At 45.1% G+C, this 22,618-nt stretch overlaps 6 protein-coding genes across 8 annotated transcripts in view; 4 read left to right on the forward strand and 2 right to left on the reverse strand.

Annotated features, from left to right (window-relative positions):
• The window catches only part of LOC117586893 (ankyrin repeat domain-containing protein SOWAHC), a 29,218-nt gene extending 15,351 nt beyond the window's left edge, over nucleotides 1–13,867 (forward strand). Inside the window, exons 4-11 of one of the 3 annotated variants that reach the window (XM_034277236.1) lie at nucleotides 5,281–5,292; nucleotides 10,541–10,630; nucleotides 10,730–10,735; nucleotides 11,276–11,348; nucleotides 11,439–11,528; nucleotides 12,576–12,648; nucleotides 13,029–13,055; nucleotides 13,110–13,545. In XM_034277236.1, the coding sequence (XP_034133127.1) occupies nucleotides 5,281–5,292; nucleotides 10,541–10,630; nucleotides 10,730–10,735; nucleotides 11,276–11,348; nucleotides 11,439–11,528; nucleotides 12,576–12,648; nucleotides 13,029–13,055; nucleotides 13,110–13,410 (672 nt within the window). In that variant the 3' untranslated portion in view covers nucleotides 13,411–13,545. Of the gene's footprint in view, nucleotides 1–5,280; nucleotides 5,293–10,540; nucleotides 10,631–10,729; nucleotides 10,736–11,275; nucleotides 11,349–11,438; nucleotides 11,529–12,575; nucleotides 12,649–13,028; nucleotides 13,056–13,109 lie in introns of all 3 variants that reach the window. The other 2 variants (XM_034277237.1, XM_034277235.1) reach the window with 2 other exon arrangements.
• A 151-nt stretch (nucleotides 13,868–14,018) lies between these two features.
• Nucleotides 14,019–15,904, forward strand: LOC117586897 (kelch domain-containing protein 4). Its single transcript, XM_034277241.1, has 4 exons — nucleotides 14,019–14,206; nucleotides 14,267–14,572; nucleotides 14,632–15,052; nucleotides 15,115–15,904. The coding sequence occupies exons 1-4, from the start codon at nucleotides 14,093–14,095 to the stop codon at nucleotides 15,813–15,815; spliced, it is 1,542 nt and encodes a 513-aa protein (XP_034133132.1). The 5' UTR covers nucleotides 14,019–14,092; the 3' UTR covers nucleotides 15,816–15,904.
• Nucleotides 15,821–16,791, reverse strand: LOC117586901 (probable phosphomannomutase). The gene has a single exon (XM_034277245.1). The coding sequence runs from the start codon at nucleotides 16,682–16,684 to the stop codon at nucleotides 15,920–15,922; it is 765 nt and encodes a 254-aa protein (XP_034133136.1). The 5' UTR covers nucleotides 16,685–16,791; the 3' UTR covers nucleotides 15,821–15,919.
• A 136-nt stretch (nucleotides 16,792–16,927) lies between these two features.
• On the reverse strand, nucleotides 16,928–17,389 carry LOC117586904. The gene is made up of 2 exons (XM_034277249.1): nucleotides 17,316–17,389; nucleotides 16,928–17,258 (listed from the first exon to the last, which is right to left on the reverse strand). Exons 1-2 carry the CDS (start codon nucleotides 17,376–17,378, stop codon nucleotides 17,070–17,072), a joined length of 252 nt encoding a protein of 83 aa, XP_034133140.1. The 5' UTR covers nucleotides 17,379–17,389; the 3' UTR covers nucleotides 16,928–17,069.
• On the forward strand, nucleotides 17,390–20,661 carry LOC117586892 (melanotransferrin). The gene is made up of 6 exons (XM_034277234.1): nucleotides 17,390–17,549; nucleotides 17,655–18,082; nucleotides 18,141–18,274; nucleotides 18,337–18,497; nucleotides 18,563–19,212; nucleotides 19,281–20,661. The coding sequence occupies exons 1-6, from the start codon at nucleotides 17,489–17,491 to the stop codon at nucleotides 20,337–20,339; spliced, it is 2,493 nt and encodes an 830-aa protein (XP_034133125.1). The 5' UTR covers nucleotides 17,390–17,488; the 3' UTR covers nucleotides 20,340–20,661.
• Nucleotides 20,662–21,386: 725 nt separating this feature from the next.
• Nucleotides 21,387–22,489, forward strand: LOC117586903 (histidine triad nucleotide-binding protein 3). The gene is made up of 3 exons (XM_034277248.1): nucleotides 21,387–21,808; nucleotides 21,917–22,107; nucleotides 22,179–22,489. The coding sequence occupies exons 1-3, from the start codon at nucleotides 21,493–21,495 to the stop codon at nucleotides 22,218–22,220; spliced, it is 549 nt and encodes a 182-aa protein (XP_034133139.1). The 5' UTR covers nucleotides 21,387–21,492; the 3' UTR covers nucleotides 22,221–22,489.
• The last annotated feature ends 129 nt before the right edge of the window (nucleotides 22,490–22,618 follow it).

Here is a 22,618-nt window from a genome sequence, read left to right on the forward strand (position 1 = left end):
GCAGCCTGCTGTCTGCTGCCTACTGTCTGCTTTGAGCCTGTCTCAGGACCTCAGCTCTAGTCTCGTGATGCTGTGATGGGGCCTGGCTCTGGCATAATTGAAGAATGCTCATGAAACGCTTTTGGGTTAATTATGCTTGAGACTGCTCTCTGCCCTCTCTCTGCTGTTCAGTGGCTCAAATTAAATACGCCATTTAATAAATATGGTGGCCATTATCGGATAAGCTTCTGGATCTTTTACTTAAACATGTCACTTCGCATTAATCTGGCCCGGGCCCGGGCCCGGGCCCGGTCACCGGTCTCTGGTCTCTGGTCTCTGGCAAACAGGTAAACGATGAAGGTAAACGAGAGCCAAGTCCAGGCAGGGCAGGCCACACGCAGCGCCGCCAGCCTGCTGCCCCGCGATATGTTCGCATGCGCAACGCCAGTGGCTGACAGGCGCGGGGCTCCGGGCTGCTCCGAGGCTACCACACAAAATCGAGATTATCATAAATAATGTGGAGTAACAGTTCCATGCGGCGGCCTAGGATGCCCATTTGTTGCACGTTCTCTGCGCATTTCTGATTTCCCAGAAAGGATCAGATGAGATGGGGTCACAGTTACCCAGTGGCCAGGCTATGAGTAGTAGGCCTCAGGTCTCAGACTCAGCAGACTCAGACTCTGCTTCAGTCACTCTTAATGACGTCTAATTTGTCATCGTTGAGGAACTAATTTTTCAGCTTTGCTCGGTGATATGAACCCAATAGAGCGCTACCTGTCTTGAACATGATCGCTGAGATTTCTGCGTAAGTTACGAAACTTGCGGCTGTCCCGGTGCCAGCTCCAGCTCCAGCTCCAGCCACTGTGCCACCGTGCCACCAGATTGGAGTGGAGTGGCGTGGAGACGCATGTGAGAAGTTGTATTTACATACACATGATTCGTGGAATAATAAGTATTTCCATACCCATTTTATTTCGTTAAAAGGAAACCCAAAACCAAAACAAAAACCCAAAACCCAAAACCCCAATCCAAACCCGCGATAAGATAAAGAGGTTTTGCGCTCAACCAAAACACACACCAAATTTTCTCTGTAAATTTAAACTTATGCCTAAATTGAGGAGATACGGTGTGAAAGCCATCTAAAGTCTGTAATTTGACAATTTATTTTATACGGCTGCGGTTACAGATTTAATTTACATATTAAAATGTAGCAACAGTTTAATAAATTCCACTTAAAGTGGGATCTTCCGAGAAGAGTTTGTGGATTTTCGGATTCGTATTTGGGGTTTGGTTTTGCAAGCATTGAAAAAGGGAATAATTGATTGCGAAACTTGGCTAGTGGAAAGTAATTTAAGACTTGAAAGCCCTGAGTTTCGTAGCTGATAGATAATTCCATGGATAAACCCACAAAGTAGTCAGTTTATTGTTATATTTATAGCTATTGTTATGGCCTAAAAATATAACTATTGCTCTAACATCTACCCAATAATCTGAACATGTCTTTTGGCAATTGAAACTATCATCATGCACGCTTCACGCTGAAAATAGTTAAATGCGAAAACAGAAGTTATGGGCAATAATTTATAGAGCCAAACGATGGTGTGTACATACTAGATTCTGGATTCTGTATGATGTTCTGTTTATGTCTGTTCATATTGTGGCTCAATCGATAAGGAACAAATGCATCTTTGCATCTATCAACATGTTTCTGGAGAGCCACAAGAGAGCCACAAGACAGAGCTCCGAGAGACAGACAGACCTCGAGCATCGGTTAATGGAGCCAAGGAGTTGCATGTTTTTACGGATAAACATATCCGGCGCCAGAGACCAAGTACATCTGTACAGAAATGTATTTTTCTTTGCTTTTGTGGGCTGCTGCCTAGCGCCATGTGATTGTGATTGGTCTGAGGCTGCATGTTTGCCGGCCATATTAATAATTTTTCGTGGCAATTTTTGATTTAGGGAGCATTTAAAGCGTGAACGACTGCATCAATAATTCCCTTGCAATTTTATTGTGCATAAATTTCATTAATTTATAATTTTGGCTGAGACTTGCAACGGCCAGCACATCCGCACCCGCTGCTTGCACCCTCGCAGAGAGACAGAGAGAGACAGAGAGAGAGAATGGAGCATGGAGGATGCAGCATGTTGCGCCAATGTGTTGCCGCGCTTCGACGAATGGAGCATAAATTATTTTCCGTAGTTTTTGGCAGGGCGCCCGATCCCGCGATGACCGCGCGCTGCGTAGATCTCGCAGATTGTGCCCGATGTGAGGGTTATTCATTTGCCTGCCCTGCACTGCCAGCAGAGAAGGAGGAGGATGGAGAAGCGATCTCTGACCGCCTGTGCCGAGGCTCTGTGCTGCAGATGCAGAGGCTGTTTGCTGATGCTGCCAAGCTCCTCCATTGAGTAACAGTTGGGCAGTTGTTGCTTTCTGCCTGACTGCTGTATGCTGGTCTGTAGAGAACAGAGGTCCTGCGACTGCGCTTGGACTGCGACTGGGGCCCGGCATGTCGCCTTTTTGCGTATGTCTTCGGTTTGTGGCCGCGCAGTTAATTATAAACGCTTGGACATTTTCGCTTTGGTTTGTTTTTCATTTCCAGATGCAGATTACATTATGATTTATGCAAAATAGTAAATGCCTCTGATGGCAACATGCGCCGCCAGCTGCCAGAACATGGCCACAGAGAGCCAAAGTCAGTCCACATCGCGATCAGAACTCAACGGAAATTAGAAGACAACTTCAGTTGAATCGATATACAGCCAATTTATGTACAGCCGCCCACCCAGCCCAGCCTCAGCCAATGAGCAGCCTCCATATCCATCCCCAGGCGACTGTACCTACGAGGAGTATTTGGTAGGAGCTGAGATGGGATCCCACCATTCCCATGCCATTCTCTTAGCTCTTGGCTCTTGGCTCTTGGCTCTTGGCTCTTGCTTTGGTTTTATTTAGCTCATTTGAGCGACGGAAACGCGTCGCTTTGGCCGACAATAAATCAGAAAAATGCCATGGAAATGGCATCGTAAAAGTGCTTAAATTAATCATCCCAAAATGTGTATTTGTTGTGCTGGGCAGCTCGTTCCGATTTACGAGGCCCTACACCGCAACGGCGGGGGGCGCCCACGCGCAACAGGTTGCCAAGACGGACGCCGCCACAGCCACTGCCACAGCCACAGCCGCCGCGTTTTGTTGTTGTTCTAAGCGCCATCTCGTATGCGATTCCACAGATTGGAATAACTACGCTATACAGCGTACTATAAACGTTAACTGCGTAATCTTTTTCAAGCATTTTTGCATAACAAAACGAGTCTGAACTGATGTACATTCGTTTGTGTGTGCGATCTCTGTCATCGCCATCGTGTCGTCGGGATGCCTGTCAGTTTTATTAAAACCTCTCTCTTTGATTTACTTTGTGCCAGGAACAGGAACAGGACCAGCACCAGCACTGACCACTGACCACAGGGCGACAGAAAATTGCAAAATGAAATTGCAAAATGCATTTGTTATTACATGTTTTGGGGTCAGCGCAAATTAAATTCCATATAGAAAAGCAATCTTAGCCGGGTGTATTTATTTTGCAAAAGGTCTTCGCATTTTGTGTACGTGACAAACAGAGCAGCCGGACAAGGCCGGACAGGGACAGGGACAGGACAGGACAGGACAACATGTTTAACAGCGAAAATGTGGTGCAAGGGAGCCACCAGCCAGCAGCCAGCAGCCACCATGCACCACACGATAGATTGAAAGCGAAAGAGGTTCCTGCCATGAATGTGCACTCAGAATCGCTATTAAATTAGTTTAGTGGCATTTAACTTAATCGCCTACAAGGGAGTTAAAACTTTCCGGCATCAGCCCTAAGAGCTCCTCAGAACTGTGTTCTGGGCTCCCTCCAAAAATTGGGCGGACGTGATTCGATTTTAAAGAAGCTGCCACGAGTGGATGGCAACAAGTGCTTTGGTGCCTTAATATCCTTGGAATAGGAAATTCTGCACATTGAACGTTGAAGCTGGACCTGCATTATAGCGACGATCAGCAGCCAAATTGAGTTGTGCATCAAAAACGACAAAGCGACGGCTCCCAGGGGAGTTGCTCCCGATGATGATGATGATGATGCTGTTTCCACCAGTTGCTTCTGTGATGTCCCCCCTCGATATATATTCTTTGCATAAATCGCTCGCTGATGTCCTCCATGGATGCCGGAGAGAGACGAAGGCTTCGTAATTAAATTGCGACACGGGGCAGCCAGCTAGTGGCGCCACAACATAGATTCACAAAAGCCAGGAAAGTCAGGACAGACACACGGATGTGTACGAGTATGTCCCCTCCAATCGTATTGTACATACTCGCATATCGGGGCGCACCGAGAGCGAGAGATGGTCATGACAAAGCGATGGGGACACGACCTGCCGCAGTCTCTTGCGCACAGGGCACGTTTCTGAATGAAATTCCAGACCGCTCTCGAGCGGAATGGACAGCTTCAGGAGCAGCCTTGTCTGGCCCAGTCATCAAAGATCGGAGCATACACAAAAACCAAAAGCTGGCTACTTGGGCGGCGGCGACACGAAATGAACGCTCAGCGCAGCCAGAGCGCCACCGCCACCACGGCAGTTAATTAATTCTGCATGAAATTTAAGGTTTTTTTTGCTCTGAGGCAGCCCAGTGCCGAGTGCCCATCCCCATCCCCATCCCATCTAGTGCTTATATGGCAGAGTCATTGTCGCCGATCAGACGACAGTTTTGCTCTGTGGATTGCCACAGGATGCAGTCAGGCCACAGTCAAAGCTCCCGAACATAACGTTGTTGCACGTACTGCCGTCTGGGGCCTTCATGCTTCATGCTTCATGCTGCATGCTCCATGCTGCATGCCCCCCCATGCTTGCTAATCAGCCGCACCTCATCAGTCTGCCAAATCAAGTCATTAAGTTAACTGAGTGCCAAATGGAGCAAATAATGCTTCAGCTACTCGAACGAGGAGCAGCAGCAGTAGTTGCCTCGTCCTGGGGGTTCGGCGGAGATGGCAAACAGCAAACATAAAAAATCTCTCAATTAGTCGAACAATTAAATCAGAGATCGATTCCTGCCTGCCTGCCTGCCTGCGATCGGGCATAAATATTTATTTGCGTATTCCATTTCGTCAGACGAATGCGGTTCCCAGAAAGAGATCGAGAAGCTGCCTCTTATAATCCGCACTTCCCACGTTAAAGTTAGCTTTTAACTATATTTATAGCAATATTTAACTAGTTCTTAGATTACCAAATTTAATATATTTATTAATGGATATTTCTTTTGTTTATTTTCAGGATCCAGCAACGGTGAGTTTTTGTTCTTTCCAGAGGTCTCTCTTAATCCCTAAATTGGCAACAAAAAAGTCTCACTTTCCCGGGAGTAATTGGCTCTGAATGAAATAATTCAGGTATCAATCAGCAAAGAGAAATATTAATGACGACACTCGTGGCAACATTTTGGCTGAACTTGCTCCCTTTTTTTGGGCAAAGGAACCTGTTTGAGAGGTTTAATTCAAGGACTGCATTTGGTTACCCTTTCAAGCAGTAAAGACTAACTTTCACTCTTAAAACAGATCATCAATTGTGCCCTTAGATCTGCCCAAAACTAACCAGAAATAGTTTACTCACAGAGTCACAAAAGCTAGTCTGATGGCTGCCCCTTCTCCTGGTTTGTTTGAATAAATCCAATTATATTTTATAGCTTCGTTTAGATGCATGCCCCGGAGACTTGTGGCGGCTCATAAGTATAAATAAATGCACGAGCTGTTAAATGTCGCCAATGGCTTTGAATGCCAACAGAGTGGAGGGAATAAAATAAATAAATACATAAAAACAAGGAAAACCAATAATTTAGCTTAACAACTTAATAAGCAACAACAACAAGAAAAAAAAAAGAGAAGAGCAGCAGACTACCAACGATCACCTGTTGGCCAAGTGGAGAGCTCACTTTTTGGGCCCTCTGAGCGTTGAGGACTCATTGTTAAGTCAGGGACGAACCCTCATCGACTGGGACTACTGTGTGTCTCTCTCTCTCTCTGTGTGTGTATGTGTGATACACAAACCAACACTAAACCCTGTCGCGGTTATGAGTTTCCACCTGTTTTGCGAATTTATTGATTGCCACATTGACAAATGAGCCACCCTGCTGTTATAAAACCGATTAAAGGGAAAAAGGGAGGAGGCCTCACTGTTTTCTGAATAAATATGCACCGGACTGCTCCTGGTGCTCCTGCTGGTCTGCTGGTGAGAATTAATTGGACAGCCGGCAAGGCGGATACTCGCACGAGTGTGATATATAAATCATGGCGCATCATGGCTGGCTATCTCCATTATAACAGAATATAATCAAACATCAAATCAACCTTTGGTTTAGTGACCAAAAAAGTGCGACGTCAGCCCACTTCAGATATTCCTTCCGCGCTGCTAATTAGAGGCTCGAGTGAGAGAGAGAGAGTAGCAGTAGCTGGAGTTGGAGTTGGAGTTGGAGCACCTGCCGACGCGGTCGACGCACTGCGCTAACTCCAGGCATCATTAATAATTCCCTGAGCCTGACTGGGGATGGCAGGGAGCACGGAGAGGAGTAGACAGGAGACCCGAGACCCGAGACCCGAGTCAGCCGCACGCATAATAACCACGATTAAAGCCAACAAGGCTCATTGTCGGTTAAATGACAAGTTTTGACAACTTGTGAAACGACAAGTGGTCAGCGGCGGTGGCGGCTGTTCGACAACATCACTTAGGTAGTAGGTCCCCGATCGGAGGGGTGTGTGCATGAGCTCTTTGGGCACAGAGACTTCGGGTCTCTCAGCAGCAACGACCCAGTTAAATTAATAATCCGCATAATTGGAGAACTTAACTCGGGTGCAACAGAGAAAGGACATGGTGACGACAAAAAGAGCATTATTTGCTTTGCGCCTAATATATCATTTAGATTGTTTGCGACAGATAAGCCTCCGCGCTGTGTCATTACCCATGTATGGGGTTTCCAGTTTCCATTTCCACTCGGAGCGGAGTCCACTCCATGGCCATGTCCATTTTATTGTGCCTACTGTTTTCGAAATTAGCCGCCTGTTGTCAATTTGATATTGATTTTGAGCTTCCAATTACGCTTTGGACAGGATAAATACAAAATAATTGTTTCTGTTTCACATTCATGTATGTCCACAACAAGATTGTATCCTGATCGTTGTGGGAACACACGCACCTTTCGAGCTCCTAGAATATTCATACTTGATAGCTCTCATTTGCGTTAAATGTTGTAAGATAAGGAATCTGTCTGGCCATTAAATTAATTTTACCAATTTCAACCCATGCTAGACATATTTGTTGCTTAGCTGAATTATTTACTATTTTCCCTGGAGTTACACAACTTTTACCAACATTTTTTAATTATTCTTTTCCTTTGCTTTCATGTAACATTTCGACATTTGCTGATGTTCTGCACTGGAAACAGGGCGTGAGTATACGTCAACATTCTAATGGCTGCACTTGGGGAAAAACAAACACAAATTAAACTCTCATTAATGGAATAAATAGTACTCGTGTACCACTGTGGTACATGCTGCTGTCATTGGTGGACAGCCTTGACAAGAGCCAAGAAAGCGGCAACACACAATAATGATAAATTAATTTGGCGAGCGATCTTCAGTGAAAATTAAATGGGCGCAAAGGTGTTTCCTTATTGTTCCTTTACGGGTACGGGTACGGGTATGGCGTACCTCTCTGCGATCAGTGGCTCTGATCCAAACTGCAATTACGCCTGCCAAGTCGGGAGAGAGAGAGAGAGGAACGACCGTACATGCGAGTGCGAGTCTTAATTATAACCAAAGCGGACATGTTCAACATGACAGTTTTCGTGTCCTGGCGATTCATCAAAATGACAGCTTCTGGGTTACAGCGACTGAACGTGCTAAAACAACAGCCTTGTTGGTAGCTTAGGGTTTGAGGGGTCTTTCTGTCTGTCTGTCTGCCTGTCTGTCTGTCTTCTTGGCTTATCAACACAATATCGAATTTCGATCAAAAACGCCTTCGAGGGACGTCATGTCTCTCGCTCTGGCTCTTGCAGGCGCGCTCGACTTTTGGCGCTAAACGTATGTACTACATCCGCACTCGTCTGTCCTGTCCATCAGCCAGCCCGCATTCCAGGACTCGCGCAGGACCCTCATTATCATACATAGTTTGCACCATTAGTGCACCATACATTTTGGCACAGAAAGCGGCTTCAACTTGAGGCATTGTGAGCTGTAAGGGCGTGATGTGAGCCCCCAGTGCAGTCCATCTGCCAGAAAAGAACGATGTAATTGCCGTTGAAGCTTGCCAATGTATTATTAACTTGTTAAAGGTAAAAAGGGCACACACCATCTTCATATTGTGTGTGCCTTCATATGTTTTATCCAGCATTACATGGCAAATTAGGAGCAAACACTGCTGTTTGCCAGCCTTCAATTTGTGTGTTGTTCTTCTCCCATTTTTTTGAGTGCCAATTTATCAGCAAATAATATTTAACTTATTTATTTTTGTGCTCTTTTCTTTGCATGTTTATTGGTTGCTCCGGATAACAGTATGTGAGTATTAAATATTATTGCCATAAATCTACAAATAGGAGAAGTTCTGCTGTTGAAAGCTCCACGAAAATGCCACCATCTCTGCCTTGAAATAATCTGTGTACCTTCCGTTACCCGATACTCTGAAGATTGCAGTCGTTTAGTTGGTTTTGTGATGTTATTTAGACCCTTTAAAGACACCTTTTGTAGCTGGAGCCACGCTTGAGGCTGTCTCAAGTATTCCTGACATCCTTTTATTATCATGAAGCAATAACGGATCGGGGAACACGGCTAAATGTCGCACGACTAAGTATTGGAATCTCTGCTCCTGGAATTTGTGAGCCATGGAGCATGGAGCATGGAGCTGTTGACTGTTGCAATCCCTGGGTGCGAGAGCCACTGCTGAGTAGGGATTCCACGACAGCTTCAGCTGCTCCAGAGAGCAAAGCAAATCGCTCTGTTCTGTGCTGTCCAGTGCTGTGTTCTGTTTGCTTATGGTTGGTGCCAATACAATGCCACAAACGAACGAGACACAAGAATTTATGGCATTTCACTTTCAAAGACACAAAATTCCTGTCCCTTGCCACCATTAATGGAATGGACAATAAATTTAAACGTGCAGACGGACACCGTGCCATATGTAAAAAGGCAGACAGTGTGTGTGTGCATCGGCCTGGCCTGTCCTCGCCCGAACTGCCCGAAATGGCTTAAATCGCGCTCCGCGCAACTCTGCGCGTGAGACGATTTGTAAGTCCAATCCAAACCGGTCGCAAAAGCCTTTTTCAACATCTGCCAGCCAACAAGGCGATAATCCGCCAATGGACAATGGTTGTCTCTGATCTCAAGTCCCCAGTCTACTCCTAATAATTAAACGCGAGAGAAATATCAATCATCTATAACCAAATTGAGCAATAGAAATGGCTAATCGTTGGGGCAACTCTTCAGCGTTTAATCAATATCAAAGCTACCGTCTCTTATCTGTGGGGTAACATTAAAAAAACATGCACTAATTGATTAGAAAGAAGCCAGAGTTCAGTATCGGCTATAGCCGAAAATTATATTCAACATTCCGCCGTTCGCCTTGCCCAGATCCCAGATCTTCCAGCTTTGGGCTTCCCAGCTCTCAGCTCCCGTCCGTGATCATTGGCTGGCAAAAGACAATGGACGAGATTAAATGCCAGGCCGGGCAGATTAAGATGCATCGACAGCAATAACTACGTCAGGGTCCGGGACTGGAACTGGAACTTGGACTGGAGACTGAGACTGAGACTGAGACTTGGGGCTGCATCGCATCGCAGCCGCATCTTAAACGGGAGACACGAAACAAATTTCCCTTGAAAAGAATTACATACCGATGGCAGGCACAGAGCAGAGCAGAGTGGAGCATCTCCGGACACCACAGACTATGGGAATTGACTTAAACTCTATTTGTTCGGTCCGATCGGGTAGCTGTATCGGGCTCTTCTCTCGTTTGTCGTAGCTGTTCAAAAGTGACCGTCTTCATTGTCAACACATGGGAGATATGTATGTACGTGGGCTGCAATGTGGCGGCGCGGCGGCAAACAATTCTATAGAAAATCAACATGCACTCTGCCTGCCACTGCTCCACTGCTCCACTGCACTGCACTGAACCGAAGCAAACTGAACTTGAACCTGGTGGCGATCTTGCAGTTCAGGAGGACGGTGCTTATCGCGTCCAACCAAATCGTTTTGCCATACTAAATTATTATGTTAACATGAAAATAATTGAGGCAAGAGGCATTCAGCGCGGTGGCTGGCCAATTTATTTATATCGGTTAATCTCCGGGATGCGGCTGCTGTTCGGCTCGTCCTCCGCTGGGGCTGGCTGCCCTGCGAAACTAAATTGATGTAAGAACAAATAGTTCCAGAAGTGGGGCTCCAGTATGAGTAGCGTTTTGGGGACACCGCCAGCGACACCGACCGTTGGGGCGGGCAGGGGAATAATCCACTAAATACCCATACTAAATGTGGTTTAATTTCTGCTGCATTAGACTGCACTACACTGGGCGGCCAAGCATGGGAATGAAGATGTTGTTAAACTAATTGCTGGAACCTACAAAGCGGATGTAAACGCCAAGACGGTGAGTACTTCTCTTTACCCTTTTATTTATTCCCTAACTCTGTTCTTCCTTTTCGTTTCATTTCATGTGCAATGTTGGCCAAACTGTTGACAATTTTAGAATGGGGTGAGTGTATATGTAAATCTATTGAAGCAATTTTAATAATGTATACGAAATGATGCCGATTCCGTCTCCGAGTTATTGGCTTGTCCCGGTTGCGCGTGAATGTGCGTCACATGTCACACAGAGGCAGCCAGCCCCACACGGAGAGAGCGCTGTAACCCTTCCCGTGAGGCATCTGTGACAAATCATGACGAGCACATCCAATTGTGCCACACCGTTCTGTCAGCTACCAATCCTTCCTTCACTTCCTTCCATCATCTCTCCTGTGTGGTGTGCATTCAAGTTTACACAATTTTAAATTGAACGCTGCTTTGTTCCAGCGAAATTAAATCACTCAAATGTTACAGTATTAAAATGTCACATCCACACATCTACAACATAGAAACAAAGTGAATGTCAATCACAATTTTAAAAGATTCGATACGCTACAACAAACCACACCGCACAATGGCAAAATCTTGAAGTAGATTTTCCCAGTGGGTTACGACTAGGAAAGAGCTGTAAAATATACACACAAATTATATTTTAATTCTTTCTTTTCAGGGCTACACACCGCTCCATTTGGCCACTCAATTCGGAAGAGATAATATCTTTGAGCTGCTATGGAATGTCTACAGTAAGTAACCTGAGAGTATAAATGACGATGATCCATCCTATGATTTTTGTTGCTTGCCCAAAGCTAATTAAATGTGTGTTTCCCTTTCAGAGGCCAATCGTGACATCATGGATTGGAGTGGCAACAAACCATTGGACTATAGTCGCCAGCGACCGAGTGTTTCGGCCTCCACGTGCAGCAGTGAGTATCAAAAGTATTTCCTCAATACGGAGGTGAACAACAATTACCACCTCGGAGGCCAGTACTTTGACACGTTTCCATATGGTGCTGGGAACGTCACCGGTGGCACACTGGGCAGTGCACTAACCCGCGGCAAGAAACGCTCTCAGCTGCGCTATGCCACCGTCAGTGGCGGCGGTGCGAGTGGAGGCGCTGTGGCGCGCTCTCAGTCCCTGATGGTGCGGCAGTCACAGCGTCGCCCCAAGAAACCATCAGTGCAATCGATCCTATTCAAATCGAGTCCTGAGGATGATTTGGTGCCCTGTGAGGTGGTGCAGGGTGAAGTGAGTCCCGGATTTGTGCGTGCCGGCACCTCCACTCGGCGCAAAGAGAGCTTTCTGCGTAAAACCTTTCGATCCGCCACCAAGGTTAAAGATATTGTTACTAACCAAGAACACTCTAGCTAAGGGGTGGCCAGTATTTATATTAATATGTTACAAACCACAAAAAACCGGTGAAGGCAGACCCATTATTATTTTTACTACTCTGTCCAAAACGAAGGCATGAATATTAAAAGGATTTGGCTATTGAGTAGCTAAATATCGTTGATATTCCTAATCCATTCCACCAGTGTATTAATGCCACAGCATGATTTGTATTTATTTTGTATTATTTCTTCATGTATAAAACGCTCACAAAAGCGCCTTAAGTCTTAAACCCTAAACCAAAACCCTAAACTAATCTTAAGTGATCAATTTTATACGCATATACACCAATAATCGCATGTTTATTTATTATAATAAAAATACAACAAATTAAGTAGCTGCATTTGAGATTATAATTTTGTAAAATCATCAACAACTCTTGCTAGTAAATTCAGCCGAGATATTACATTAACGAGAATGCGCTTACCCAACGTATTAATACTTTTGTTTTAAAAACACTGATGCTACCTCCCATCATCACAAACAACACTTCGAGACGTAGAGCATGCGTAAATTCGACTTCTACTTAGTTATTAATGTGCAATGGGAAACTCTATTTTATTTTCCATTTTGCTGTATGTAGAGATTCAAGCGATGCGATTCAACGGCGGACTCAATGGTACCTGGAGGCAGGTTGAAAGTTTTAACGATCTTGAGTATTATCAAACTATTACTGTTGATTAAATATCTATTGCTGTTAGCCCTAAATAAATCCGCTTCTGCTTTATCTATCGGCCTGTAAATAAGCTGCTTTCAAAGCTGTTAGCTGAAACTACTTTACTATGTATATATTTAATTTTATTTTGAAAGCATTTTGAGTTGCAAAGCCTGATTGCATTTCTATTGGTAAGTTTTCCTTTCTTATTATTTCATTCTCATCGCTTGATCCAAATTATACAAACTCTTCGTACCTTTCATGCATCTATTTAAGCGTTTTTTGGCATTTGTTTTGTTTGAATGTTTCAGCATGTCGTTCATTTGATCTCTTTAAATGATTGCCTACCATTTAACTAATTTGTTTTTGTTTAATTTTCAGAAATCAAGGCACGAAAAAAGCATACAAGTAAGTCCATTAAAAGCATTATATATCTTAGAGATTAATTGAATTGTTTTACAGTCGAAAAAGATTTGGGATTCCTGCGGATTGGCTCCCTGAATGTCCGGGTAAAGAAGACAACAGAAGCATTCAGCAATTTCTTGGGAGTGGGCAATGGCAGTGGGGTAGCTCCGACGGGCTATGGCAGTGGCGGGGCGGCCACAACAGCAAGTCGCCCTCACCAGCGATCTCACCGACACCCTCATCAGCGTCATCATCACCACGTTGGTACGACACGGAATCGGCATCCGAATCAGAGAGCAGCGACCACACCGTACGGCACGAACTCGAATCCGGGCTCGAGGGCGAGTGTTCCAAATAACCGAAACATCTACGATGTTGTCCACAAATCATGGGGCTCTGCTGACAATATAACACAGCGCACAGAAGCCCTGATGCCACCACCTAAATCTGTGGAAACCAAGCGAAACAAGTCCTCGAAGAGATCATCGTGTGCGTCCAATGCAACGAATTCGCCGCGGGACTCCATTTGCTCATCCAACTCAAGCTCGAATCTAAACGGAGGCTACAGCAGCATGCCCACCACTCCCAACCAGGTGCGTGCCCCCAAAGGAATGGATCCGTCCTTTACAGCAGATTCCGATTCAGATTCTGCCTGTGGATTCGATTCCAGTTGGTCTGTTAGCCATGTCGCTGCTATGAGAAACAATTCATCACAATCCTAATTACATTTCATTTTATGTATAACCCTACAGTATATAAACTTGTACAATTATTACAAATTTGACCATACAATCAATAAACTTATCCATTTTACTCTCGATGTAATCTAAAGTAATGTTCAAAGCTATGTTATACGATTTCAAATTCGATTTAATATTTGCAATTGCGGCGTTTTGGCATGAACCACTAAAACGCGTTAAGACATTTCTCACAATTGCGTCGATAAAACTGTGTGTGGCCAAAACCGATAAATGTAATCGACTCTACACGTGCGGCTAAAGTTGTTTACAAATTGTCAATTCTTAATTAAACCATCTAAAATGGGTAAAAAGGACAAGAATAAGAAGAAGGGCAAGGGTGCCGAGAAAACGGCCATGAAAACGGACAAGAAAAATGCAGCCAAACAGAAGAAAATGCTGGAAAAACTCGGAGAAGTATGAACGAAATTTGATATCTGCAAACTGGCTTTAATTCGTATTCGCATTTGCTTTCAGGCCAACATTACTGATATCATCCATATGCTGGAAGTAAAGGAAGGAAGGTTAGATGGCATCACTGAAGAGGTCTGTCCACCGCCCAGTCCTCGCTCCAACTTTACATTGGTGGCGCATCCCGAAAAGGAAGAACTAATCATGTTTGGAGGGGAACTCTATAATGGAGCCAACATCAGTGTGTACAATGACTTGTTTTTCTACAACATAAAAGCCAACGAGTGGAAGGCATTGCGCTCTCCAGGCGGACCGACCCCACGAAGCGGTCACCAAATGGTTTCTCTGGCCAGCAACGGTGGAGAATTGTGGGTACGTCACACAGCCTTTACCTATGCCAAACCTGTTGATTGTAGTACGAATATCTGTAGATGTTTGGTGGGGAGCACGCGAGCCCATCCCAGCTGCAGTTCCATCACTACAGAGACCTATGGAAATTTAGTCTTAAATCGCGAAAATGGGAAAAGTTGACGGCACCCAATGGACCGAGTGCCAGGAGTGGCCATCGAATGACGGCCTCAAAGAAGCGTCTGTTTATTTTCGGCGGCTTTCACGACAACAACCAGTCGTACAATTACTTCAACGATGTGCACGTTTTCTCCCTGGAAACCTACCTGTGGCTAAAGGTAGAAATTAGCGGTCCCATCATTCCGCACGTTAGATCCGGTTGCTGCATTGCTGCTGCTCCGGATGGCAAAATATTCGTTTGGGGTGGCTACTCGAGAGCGTCAATGAAGAAGGACATCGATCGTGGGGTCACTCACACCGACATGTTTGCCCTGACTCAAGATAGTAAGACATAGAATTATCCCCAAACATTTCCCGAAAGCTATCTTAATCTTTTGTCACTCCAGAAAACAGCGGAGATGCGGATAATAAATACAAATGGGTCACCGTAAAAGCCGGAGGATATCGACCCAAGCCGCGGAGCAGTGTTGGCTGCACTGTCGCTGCAAATGGCAAAGCGTATTGCTTTGGCGGTGTGATGGATGTCAATGAGGATGATGAGGATGTGCATGGACAGTTTAGCGACGACCTGCTGGCCTTTGACTTGACTGCACAATCATGGCGTTTGCTGGAAATCGTGGAAAAGAGCAGTCCTGCTACCAAAAAGAATGTAAAAGAGTCGAATGACATCGAAATGAGTGAAGACAAGGCCGCTCCGGCAGGACCTGTTACCACCACCGATGGCATATTCACTGTCACAGTTGGTGGGCCCAGCACCAGTAACACCACACCCTTCTCATCGGCCATACCCAGTCTGTTTGGTATCAAGCCTCGTGCCACATCTGTACCATCGCCGCGGATGAATCCCGGACTTTGTGTTTGCAAGGGCACACTGTACGTCTTTGGTGGAATATTCGAAGAAGACGCCAAGCAGATGACTTACAATGATTTCTATGCCCTGGATCTGCACAAGCAAGAGTGGAAAGTTTTGATCCCAAACAATCTGAAAGCCCACGACTGGGTGGACAGCGATAGCAGCAGCTCCGATGAGGAGGACAGTGGCAGTGATGAGGATAGCTCCGACAGCTCTGACATGGACACGGACTAAGTAAATAACGTTTACAAAACATTATATTTTCACTTTTGCTTACATATTTACAATGGAATATTGATCAGTTTTTGGTTAACTCTCATAAACAATCTTCAGATGGTTCAAAGCTTAAGAATCTCTGTAAGTATACGCTTCGTGTCGTCTGGAGTGTTCACCTTGTGGCCAATAATGCGAGGATCTGTATAGATTTCATAGTCGTTGCCACCCGGCTCCGTCTTGTCGCCGAAGAAATGGATTTCCTTGTACTTATAATGGGCTTCAATGTGCCGCAGACAATAGGTTTTGTCCCAGCCATGGGGAAAGACATCAAAACTGATTTGTCCGCCTATGCTGTACGTTAGGTCCACATCGGCAAACTCCTCTTTAAGCGTCGCTATCATCTTTTCCCGGATCTTGTGCTCGATGTCATGCTGGGCAAACATGTTCCTCTCCTCGCGCGTGCACTGACGACCGATTGGGCAGACGTTCATCATGCCGTTGCGAAACTCAATGAACGTACCGCGTTTAATGGGCACATCCAGCTCGGACAGGTATCGGAGAACAAAGTTTATGAATCGCTTCAGCACCGGTTCCCCCAGATGCTTGATTATGTTTTGCTTTCCCACTTCGGTGCCACGTTCGATCTGCACCAGCCCGTTCTCGGGGAATATAAAATCGAATTTCGTCAGAATCTTCTGTCCGCTCAGCTGCTCGAACATTTTCTCAAGATCAGAGCCACCAACAATGCCAATCGTCGCCCGGGGTTTCACCTTTGTGTAGAAGAACTCTTCGAATTCCGGCTGCACCACCGAACGGGGCATTGTTAGTGTACCATCCACGTCGAAAAGGAGTAGGATTTCATCGCGGTTGAGGGTTTCCTTGCTCATCTTGGCTGTGCAGTTGATTTTACCATGTAATATCTAAAATGCAAACACCACGTATGACGCTGATAAAGAATAACAAAAACAATTAGTGGGCGGCAACGAATGTATGAGAAATACACTAAAGCTTTCTGTACGCTTTGGAACTAGTTCCACCCTTTTTACACGTCGATAATCCGATAGTTAAAACAGGATTTGCGCCAACTTATATATTATTTATACTCAATTAACATTTAAAAGGTGTATAAATTATACAAACATTAGGTTCATTATATTTATCTAACCAGCATAATTTAAATGTGTGGTTGTTTGGAAACTACCACATCTTGTTCTTAGCATCTGTGGTATAGGTTGTATAAGCACACTTATTATTATGGATATTCGGTCCTTATCATTCCCTTCTCTTAACCGTATGCTGCAGCTCGTCCCTTTTTATTTTGCTGTACTCCTGGAGCGACTTGTACTTGTCCGTGTTGAGCATTGGGTCCAATATAACCGGGTACACCGCCAAGCCAATGGCTCCTACAATGCAGGACACGAAGCCAACGAATTTCCATCCACGCAGAGCTGCCATTTTAATCTAAAACAAGAATTATTATAATTATTCGGCAAAATGTTGTTACAAAACAAAAAACACCTGGTCCCGCCGAAATGTGCTAAAAAATACCAAACGCCACAGTGTTCCGTTGGAATTGTTCATCACTCACCGATAACGATAAATTTCTGGAGCTGGGCTTGGGTGTGGTGTTTTTTTTAATATCTGTTTTAACTTTGTGCCTGTTTTAATTTGTTTGTTTAAATATAACTACGATGGTTAGAGTCCCAGTATGTGCGGCTCTAGTCAGCGTTCTTTGCATCACAGTCGTTTGCGGTGAGTAGGGTTCGGAAGGGACATTCAGGGCGTCATAGCTTAGGGCGTTGCTCGGTCACCACAAACAAATACTCATTAATAAAACTTTAATTTATTTTCTTACAGCACAACATCACTACGATGAGCATAGAACGAGTCAAATCATTTGGTGCACGAAGAGTCTGGAGGAGCAGTATAAATGCCAAAACCTGACTGTTTCCATCGAACGCGACCGCGCACTCTTCGACGAGGCGTTTCTGAATTTAACATGCTTCAAGGCATTCAGTGCTGATGAGTGCATCCACCACATCGATCGTGAAAAGGCCCATATAACCTCACTGGACGCTGGCGATGTCTTCACAGCTGGGCGGTACAACTCTCTGATTCCAATAATGCAGGAAAAGTTGGAGGGCGGCTTTCAGGAGTATCAGTCCGTGGCGGTGATCAAGAAGGGTGCACTGCCCGATGTGACTAGTTTGCATGGTCTGCGAAATAAGCGAGCATGCTTCCCATGGGTTGGCAGCTTGGCCGGTTGGATTGTGCCCATACACACGGTAGGAACTAAACTAATTGCCTGTTTTGGGTGTACTCTCATGAAGGATTCCTTTATAGCTGCAAAAAGAAGGTGGCATGGAAGTTGTGGACTGCAACAACCAGGTGAAAACAGCTGCCAACTACTTCAACAGGTCGTGTGCCGTCTACTCTCTAACTGACAAATACAATCCAATTGGCGACAACTCCGACAAGTGAGTGCAGTGCAGTCAAAACAATTGATTTTTATGTAAAAACAATATAAATTCTCTTACAGATTGTGTACCCTTTGCACTGGCAAGATTCCCGGTGGCCGCTGTTCGTCGGCTGATCCCTACTTTGGCTACGACGGAGCATTTAGATGCCTACTCGAAGCCGGCGATGTTGCCTTCCTGCGTCACTCGACAGTCAGTGAAATGCTGCAGACCCCAGAATTTAGTGAGTACTTTTATTCACCATACAAAGGGCTTGCCCATTAATGCACTTTATGTTTGCTTTTTTAGTAAACTTGTCACCAGACAAATTCGAACTGCTTTGCCGTGATGGACGTCGTGTGCCAATTAACGACTACCGCCAATGTAATTGGGGCCAGGTGCCAGCCGATGCCATTGTAACCTCTTCGGCGCGCAGCTTCAGTGACAGAGCGCAGTATCAAATGTTTTTGAAGCGCATCTCTGAGCTGTACTCGGACGGGCTTCGTGAAAACAGTCCCAACAACCAGGGATCAACCGGGTTTACCAACTATGAGCAGGGTCGCAGCAATCCCTACGATCAGTTTGGCAATCAATATGACCAATCCAGCAATGCCTTTAGCCGAAATCAGAATCCCTTCGATCGTTTTGACAACTCGAATTTCCGCAACGAACGTTTGGACAGCAGCTTCACGTCCGATGCCAACACCCCAGACCGCAACAACGGATCGGTTCTCTATGAAAAGTTCCGCATATTTGATTCGAAACGATACGGAAAGACCAACCTGCTGTTCCAGGACTCGAGCCGTGCTCTTACAGTCATACCCGAAGATGATCAATCCTTCACAAAATATCTGCAGAGTTCCATCAACTATATCTACGGAATACGTGAATGCCCAATACCAGCGATGACCCTTTGCGTGACTTCAGAGCAGGAGCTGGAAAAGTGCATTAAAATGAGGGTGAGTGGGAGAGGAAGAAAGGTCTCTAACAATAGAGATACATTTTTAATGAATTGTTATACTTGCAGACTGCCCTGAAAGCACAGATTCTGAAACCCGAACTCATTTGCAAGAAAATGCACTCCCACATAAATTGCATGCAGTTCATTCAGGCGGGCAAGGCTGACATTGCTGTATTCGATGCCGGAGATGTCTACACAGGTGGCTTGAACTACGATTTGATACCGTTCATGTCCGAGGTGTACAATCTGGGGGAGCCGTACTATTACGTGGTTGCTGTCGCCAAGGAGGAGGATCCCGATACGGAGCTCACCTACCTAAAGGGCAAAAATACCTGCCACACGGGCATCAACACCGCCGCTGGCTGGACATATCCCATGGCCCTGTTCATCTCAAACGGCTGGATTCGACCATACGGCTGTGACTCTGTGCGCGCTGCAGCGGAATACTTTACAAAGTCCTGCGTTCCCGGTGCCATTAGCAGCGAGTATAACACCGGTGTGCCGTATGACAGCATGTGTGACCTGTGCCACGGAACTAGCTACAGATACTGCCGACGAGATGCGTCAGAGGACTACTATGGGCACACCGGTGCATTCAGGTGTCTGGTGGAAGGCGGCGGCCATGTGGCTTTCATGAAGCACACAACAGTGATGGAGAGCACGGGCGGCAAGCGGAAAGAGTGGTGGGCGCGTAACGCCCTGAACGACGACTTTGAGCTCTTATGCACGGACGGCACTCGCGCCGAGATACAGGAGTACAAACGCTGTAACTTAGGCAAGGTAAAGGCCAATGCCGTGGTAACGCGCGGAGGCGTCAACTACAACGAAACCCAGTTAAATGCTTACATCAACCTCTTGACTTATGCACAACAACTGTACGGCAGAAAGGATGTAGATGCCTTCAGTTTTAGCATGTTCTCATCTCCGATCGGACACTACGACCTGATCTTTCAGGATGCCACTCGGCAGCTGCAGGTAATTCCGCGCAATCAGCGCACCTACGATTCCTATTTGGGAAGCGACTTTATGAGGGCTCGTCGCATAACCGACTGTTATGCGGGTTCCTCTCAAGTGGCCCTTTCCATAGGTCTGCTCCTTTTAAGTGCAATAGCTATAATGCTCTAAGTGCAACCCACTCACTGCCAGTCTTAACATCTACATAGACTCGAAGTACAATAATCTCTAGCACAAAAAAAAGATAACATATCAACATTTTTACATTCCCAATACGCATAGTTGACCATTACTATGAGATCGCTTTTGTAGTCCACAAAGGTCATATTATTTTTTAAAAAGTGCCTCGAATTATACAGAAAATGTACGTTTAATGTATGTGTACATAGCAACTAAGTCCGTCCAAAAAAAAGTTGTACCTACCATATACAAAGTGTAACTGAAGATCTGCTCCGCGACAATTATTAAAGAAGGAGCAACGTTTTACAAAGTTTTACAAATTAGTATATTTAATAAATGAAACCTACAACTAAGATGTTCCCTACTTATGATAAGAGTTTTCTAACAGCCTATCCTTCGATGTAGAAATTAAGTGGAAGGAGGTGAAGAAGGACAGGAAGGATTATCTAATCACCCTCACTCTATTCAAATTAACGAGCAAGTTGACGTCATTTGGCGGGCAGCATATGTTTATTGTGAAAAACGTATCGCTTTGCAACACTATTCCATTAAGTATTTGATAGGCTGGCTGATCTTTTTAGTTTTCGTTTTAATTATCCTGTGAAGCAAGGAAACCGATGCACTACGCAAGTAAAAAACTCCACAACGGTGGTCTTCTTTCGACGCCCACACCCTGCTATGACAAAGGCACAAATCACGTTCTCCCGGCAACTTCGCGGGCGACACGGGACGAAAATTGCCATATAATTAAGTTCTGCCGTGTGTATGGTGTCAAGCGGTCCATGCATCCATTATATAGCCCACAAATGGAACTGATAGTTATCCTTCAACTGTCATCGGAGGCTGCATATAAAAAACTGCAGAGGAGCAGCTAAAAGAAACGAAGATACTAGAGGGTGCCTTCTGCCAGACGTTTCAGCTTTAGCGTCACACCACCGTGTTGAATTTGTTTTTGGCTGAGCGGAACAACTTCGTTATGGCTTGTCGATTGAGTTTTCATTGGAAAATTAATTGTGAACACATTTGTTTGGGCTTAAAACCTGAAAACACCTGCGACCCATTTACACGCTAGGAACTGTGAATGGCAACGATTGTCAGCTGATAACAACTGTGGCAGTTTGACCATTCCACTGAAAACGACACCATGCTGGGAGAGAGCCTGAGCCTGTTCAAACGAAAGAAAACTATTTTTGCCGCCCTCGCAGGACTGGGCTTGCTGGGCCTCGTCGCGGTCTACAATTGTGGAGCAAATAATCCAACGGCAGCAGCGCTGCAGGATAAATGTTTATTCTGTGATTTTGCCAATGGACGACAGGGTCCGCCTCCAGTGCTGGAGGTTCAAACTGACGAATATGTGATATTCAAGGATAAAAGTCCCGCGGCAACGTACCACTACCTGGCCATACCCAAGCAGCACTTTGATAGCTTCAGTGTACTCAACAGATCCCACATTGGACTTGGTAAGAGCGCCACGTCCACCCGAAATCTTGACTGAAACATGTACATATGTACGTTTACATGTCTGTTTATAATGTATTCATGTATATGTGTTTGTTGATATCCATCAGTGATGCAGATGGAGTCTGGCATGGTGGAGCTGCTCAAGTCGAAGAACGTGGACCCTTCCAAGGCAATTATTGGATTTCACATCCCGCCATTCATCTCAGTGAAGCATCTGCATCTACATGGCATCTATCCCCCGTCGGAGATGAGTTTGTGGAATCGCATCAACTTCATGTCTTCGTTTTGGTTCAAAACGGTGAGAGAACCCAAAGACACCTGTGTGCATTGCTTTAACTTATTGTTGTTGCTTCCTTTCCCTCCATGCAGGCCAAGGACGCCAACGAAGCGCTGGAACTGAGAGAGTTGTAACAATGGACAACCCCGTGTAAATATCCCCAAAGCTGTGTTTATGTGTACCCTTGCATTTCCAATTGTAAATAGACACATTGTTGCTTTTAATTAGCATTAAGTGAGAAACCAGTTACCTGTGCACGTAAACTATCGTATCGAATCAAGATATCAGTGATAGCAGTCGTACTAATGTCTCGGCCAAAGACTTGTGTAAAAATCACCTCAGACTCGAGCCATTTAATAATTCTACAATATTTTATGTTAAAATATAAAGTTTAATTTAGTTATTTTAAATATTTTTGGGTTATGCTGCCGATAAGTATCGCGAAGCAACTGTATTTTCAGATTTTCTAAGTGTTGGCTAACTCATGCGACTGGTTGATGGCCAACACTCACAGTTGATGCTTATTTTCTTA

The sequence above is a fragment of the Drosophila guanche genome, unplaced genomic scaffold, assembly GCF_900245975.1.
Source record: "Drosophila guanche unplaced genomic scaffold, DGUA_6, whole genome shotgun sequence".
In the NCBI taxonomy this organism is placed as follows: domain Eukaryota; kingdom Metazoa; phylum Arthropoda; class Insecta; order Diptera; family Drosophilidae; genus Drosophila; species Drosophila guanche.

Excerpts from the sequence above, each read along its gene's own strand:
- LOC117586897 (XM_034277241.1), top strand. The coding sequence starts at position 14,093 with ATGGGTAAAAAGGACAAGAATAAGAAGAAGGGCAAGGGTGCCGAGAAA. Across the intron at positions 14,573-14,631 it reads GCAACGGTGGAGAATTGTGG|ATGTTTGGTGGGGAGCACGC; the intron begins GTACGTCACACA and ends GAATATCTGTAG. Across the intron at positions 15,053-15,114 it reads GTTTGCCCTGACTCAAGATA|AAAACAGCGGAGATGCGGAT; the intron begins GTAAGACATAGA and ends TTGTCACTCCAG.
- LOC117586901 (XM_034277245.1), bottom strand. The coding sequence starts at position 16,684 with ATGAGCAAGGAAACCCTCAACCGCGATGAAATCCTACTCCTTTTCGAC.
- LOC117586904 (XM_034277249.1), bottom strand. The coding sequence starts at position 17,378 with ATGAACAATTCCAACGGAACACTGTGGCGTTTGGTATTTTTTAGCACA. Across the intron at positions 17,259-17,315 it reads GCACATTTCGGCGGGACCAG|ATTAAAATGGCAGCTCTGCG; the intron begins GTGTTTTTTGTT and ends TTCTTGTTTTAG.
- LOC117586892 (XM_034277234.1), top strand. The coding sequence starts at position 17,489 with ATGGTTAGAGTCCCAGTATGTGCGGCTCTAGTCAGCGTTCTTTGCATC. Across the intron at positions 17,550-17,654 it reads TTGCATCACAGTCGTTTGCG|CACAACATCACTACGATGAG; the intron begins GTGAGTAGGGTT and ends ATTTTCTTACAG. Across the intron at positions 19,213-19,280 it reads AAAAGTGCATTAAAATGAGG|ACTGCCCTGAAAGCACAGAT; the intron begins GTGAGTGGGAGA and ends TTATACTTGCAG.
- LOC117586903 (XM_034277248.1), top strand. The coding sequence starts at position 21,493 with ATGCTGGGAGAGAGCCTGAGCCTGTTCAAACGAAAGAAAACTATTTTT. Across the intron at positions 21,809-21,916 it reads CAGATCCCACATTGGACTTG|TGATGCAGATGGAGTCTGGC; the intron begins GTAAGAGCGCCA and ends GATATCCATCAG. Across the intron at positions 22,108-22,178 it reads CTTCGTTTTGGTTCAAAACG|GCCAAGGACGCCAACGAAGC; the intron begins GTGAGAGAACCC and ends CCCTCCATGCAG.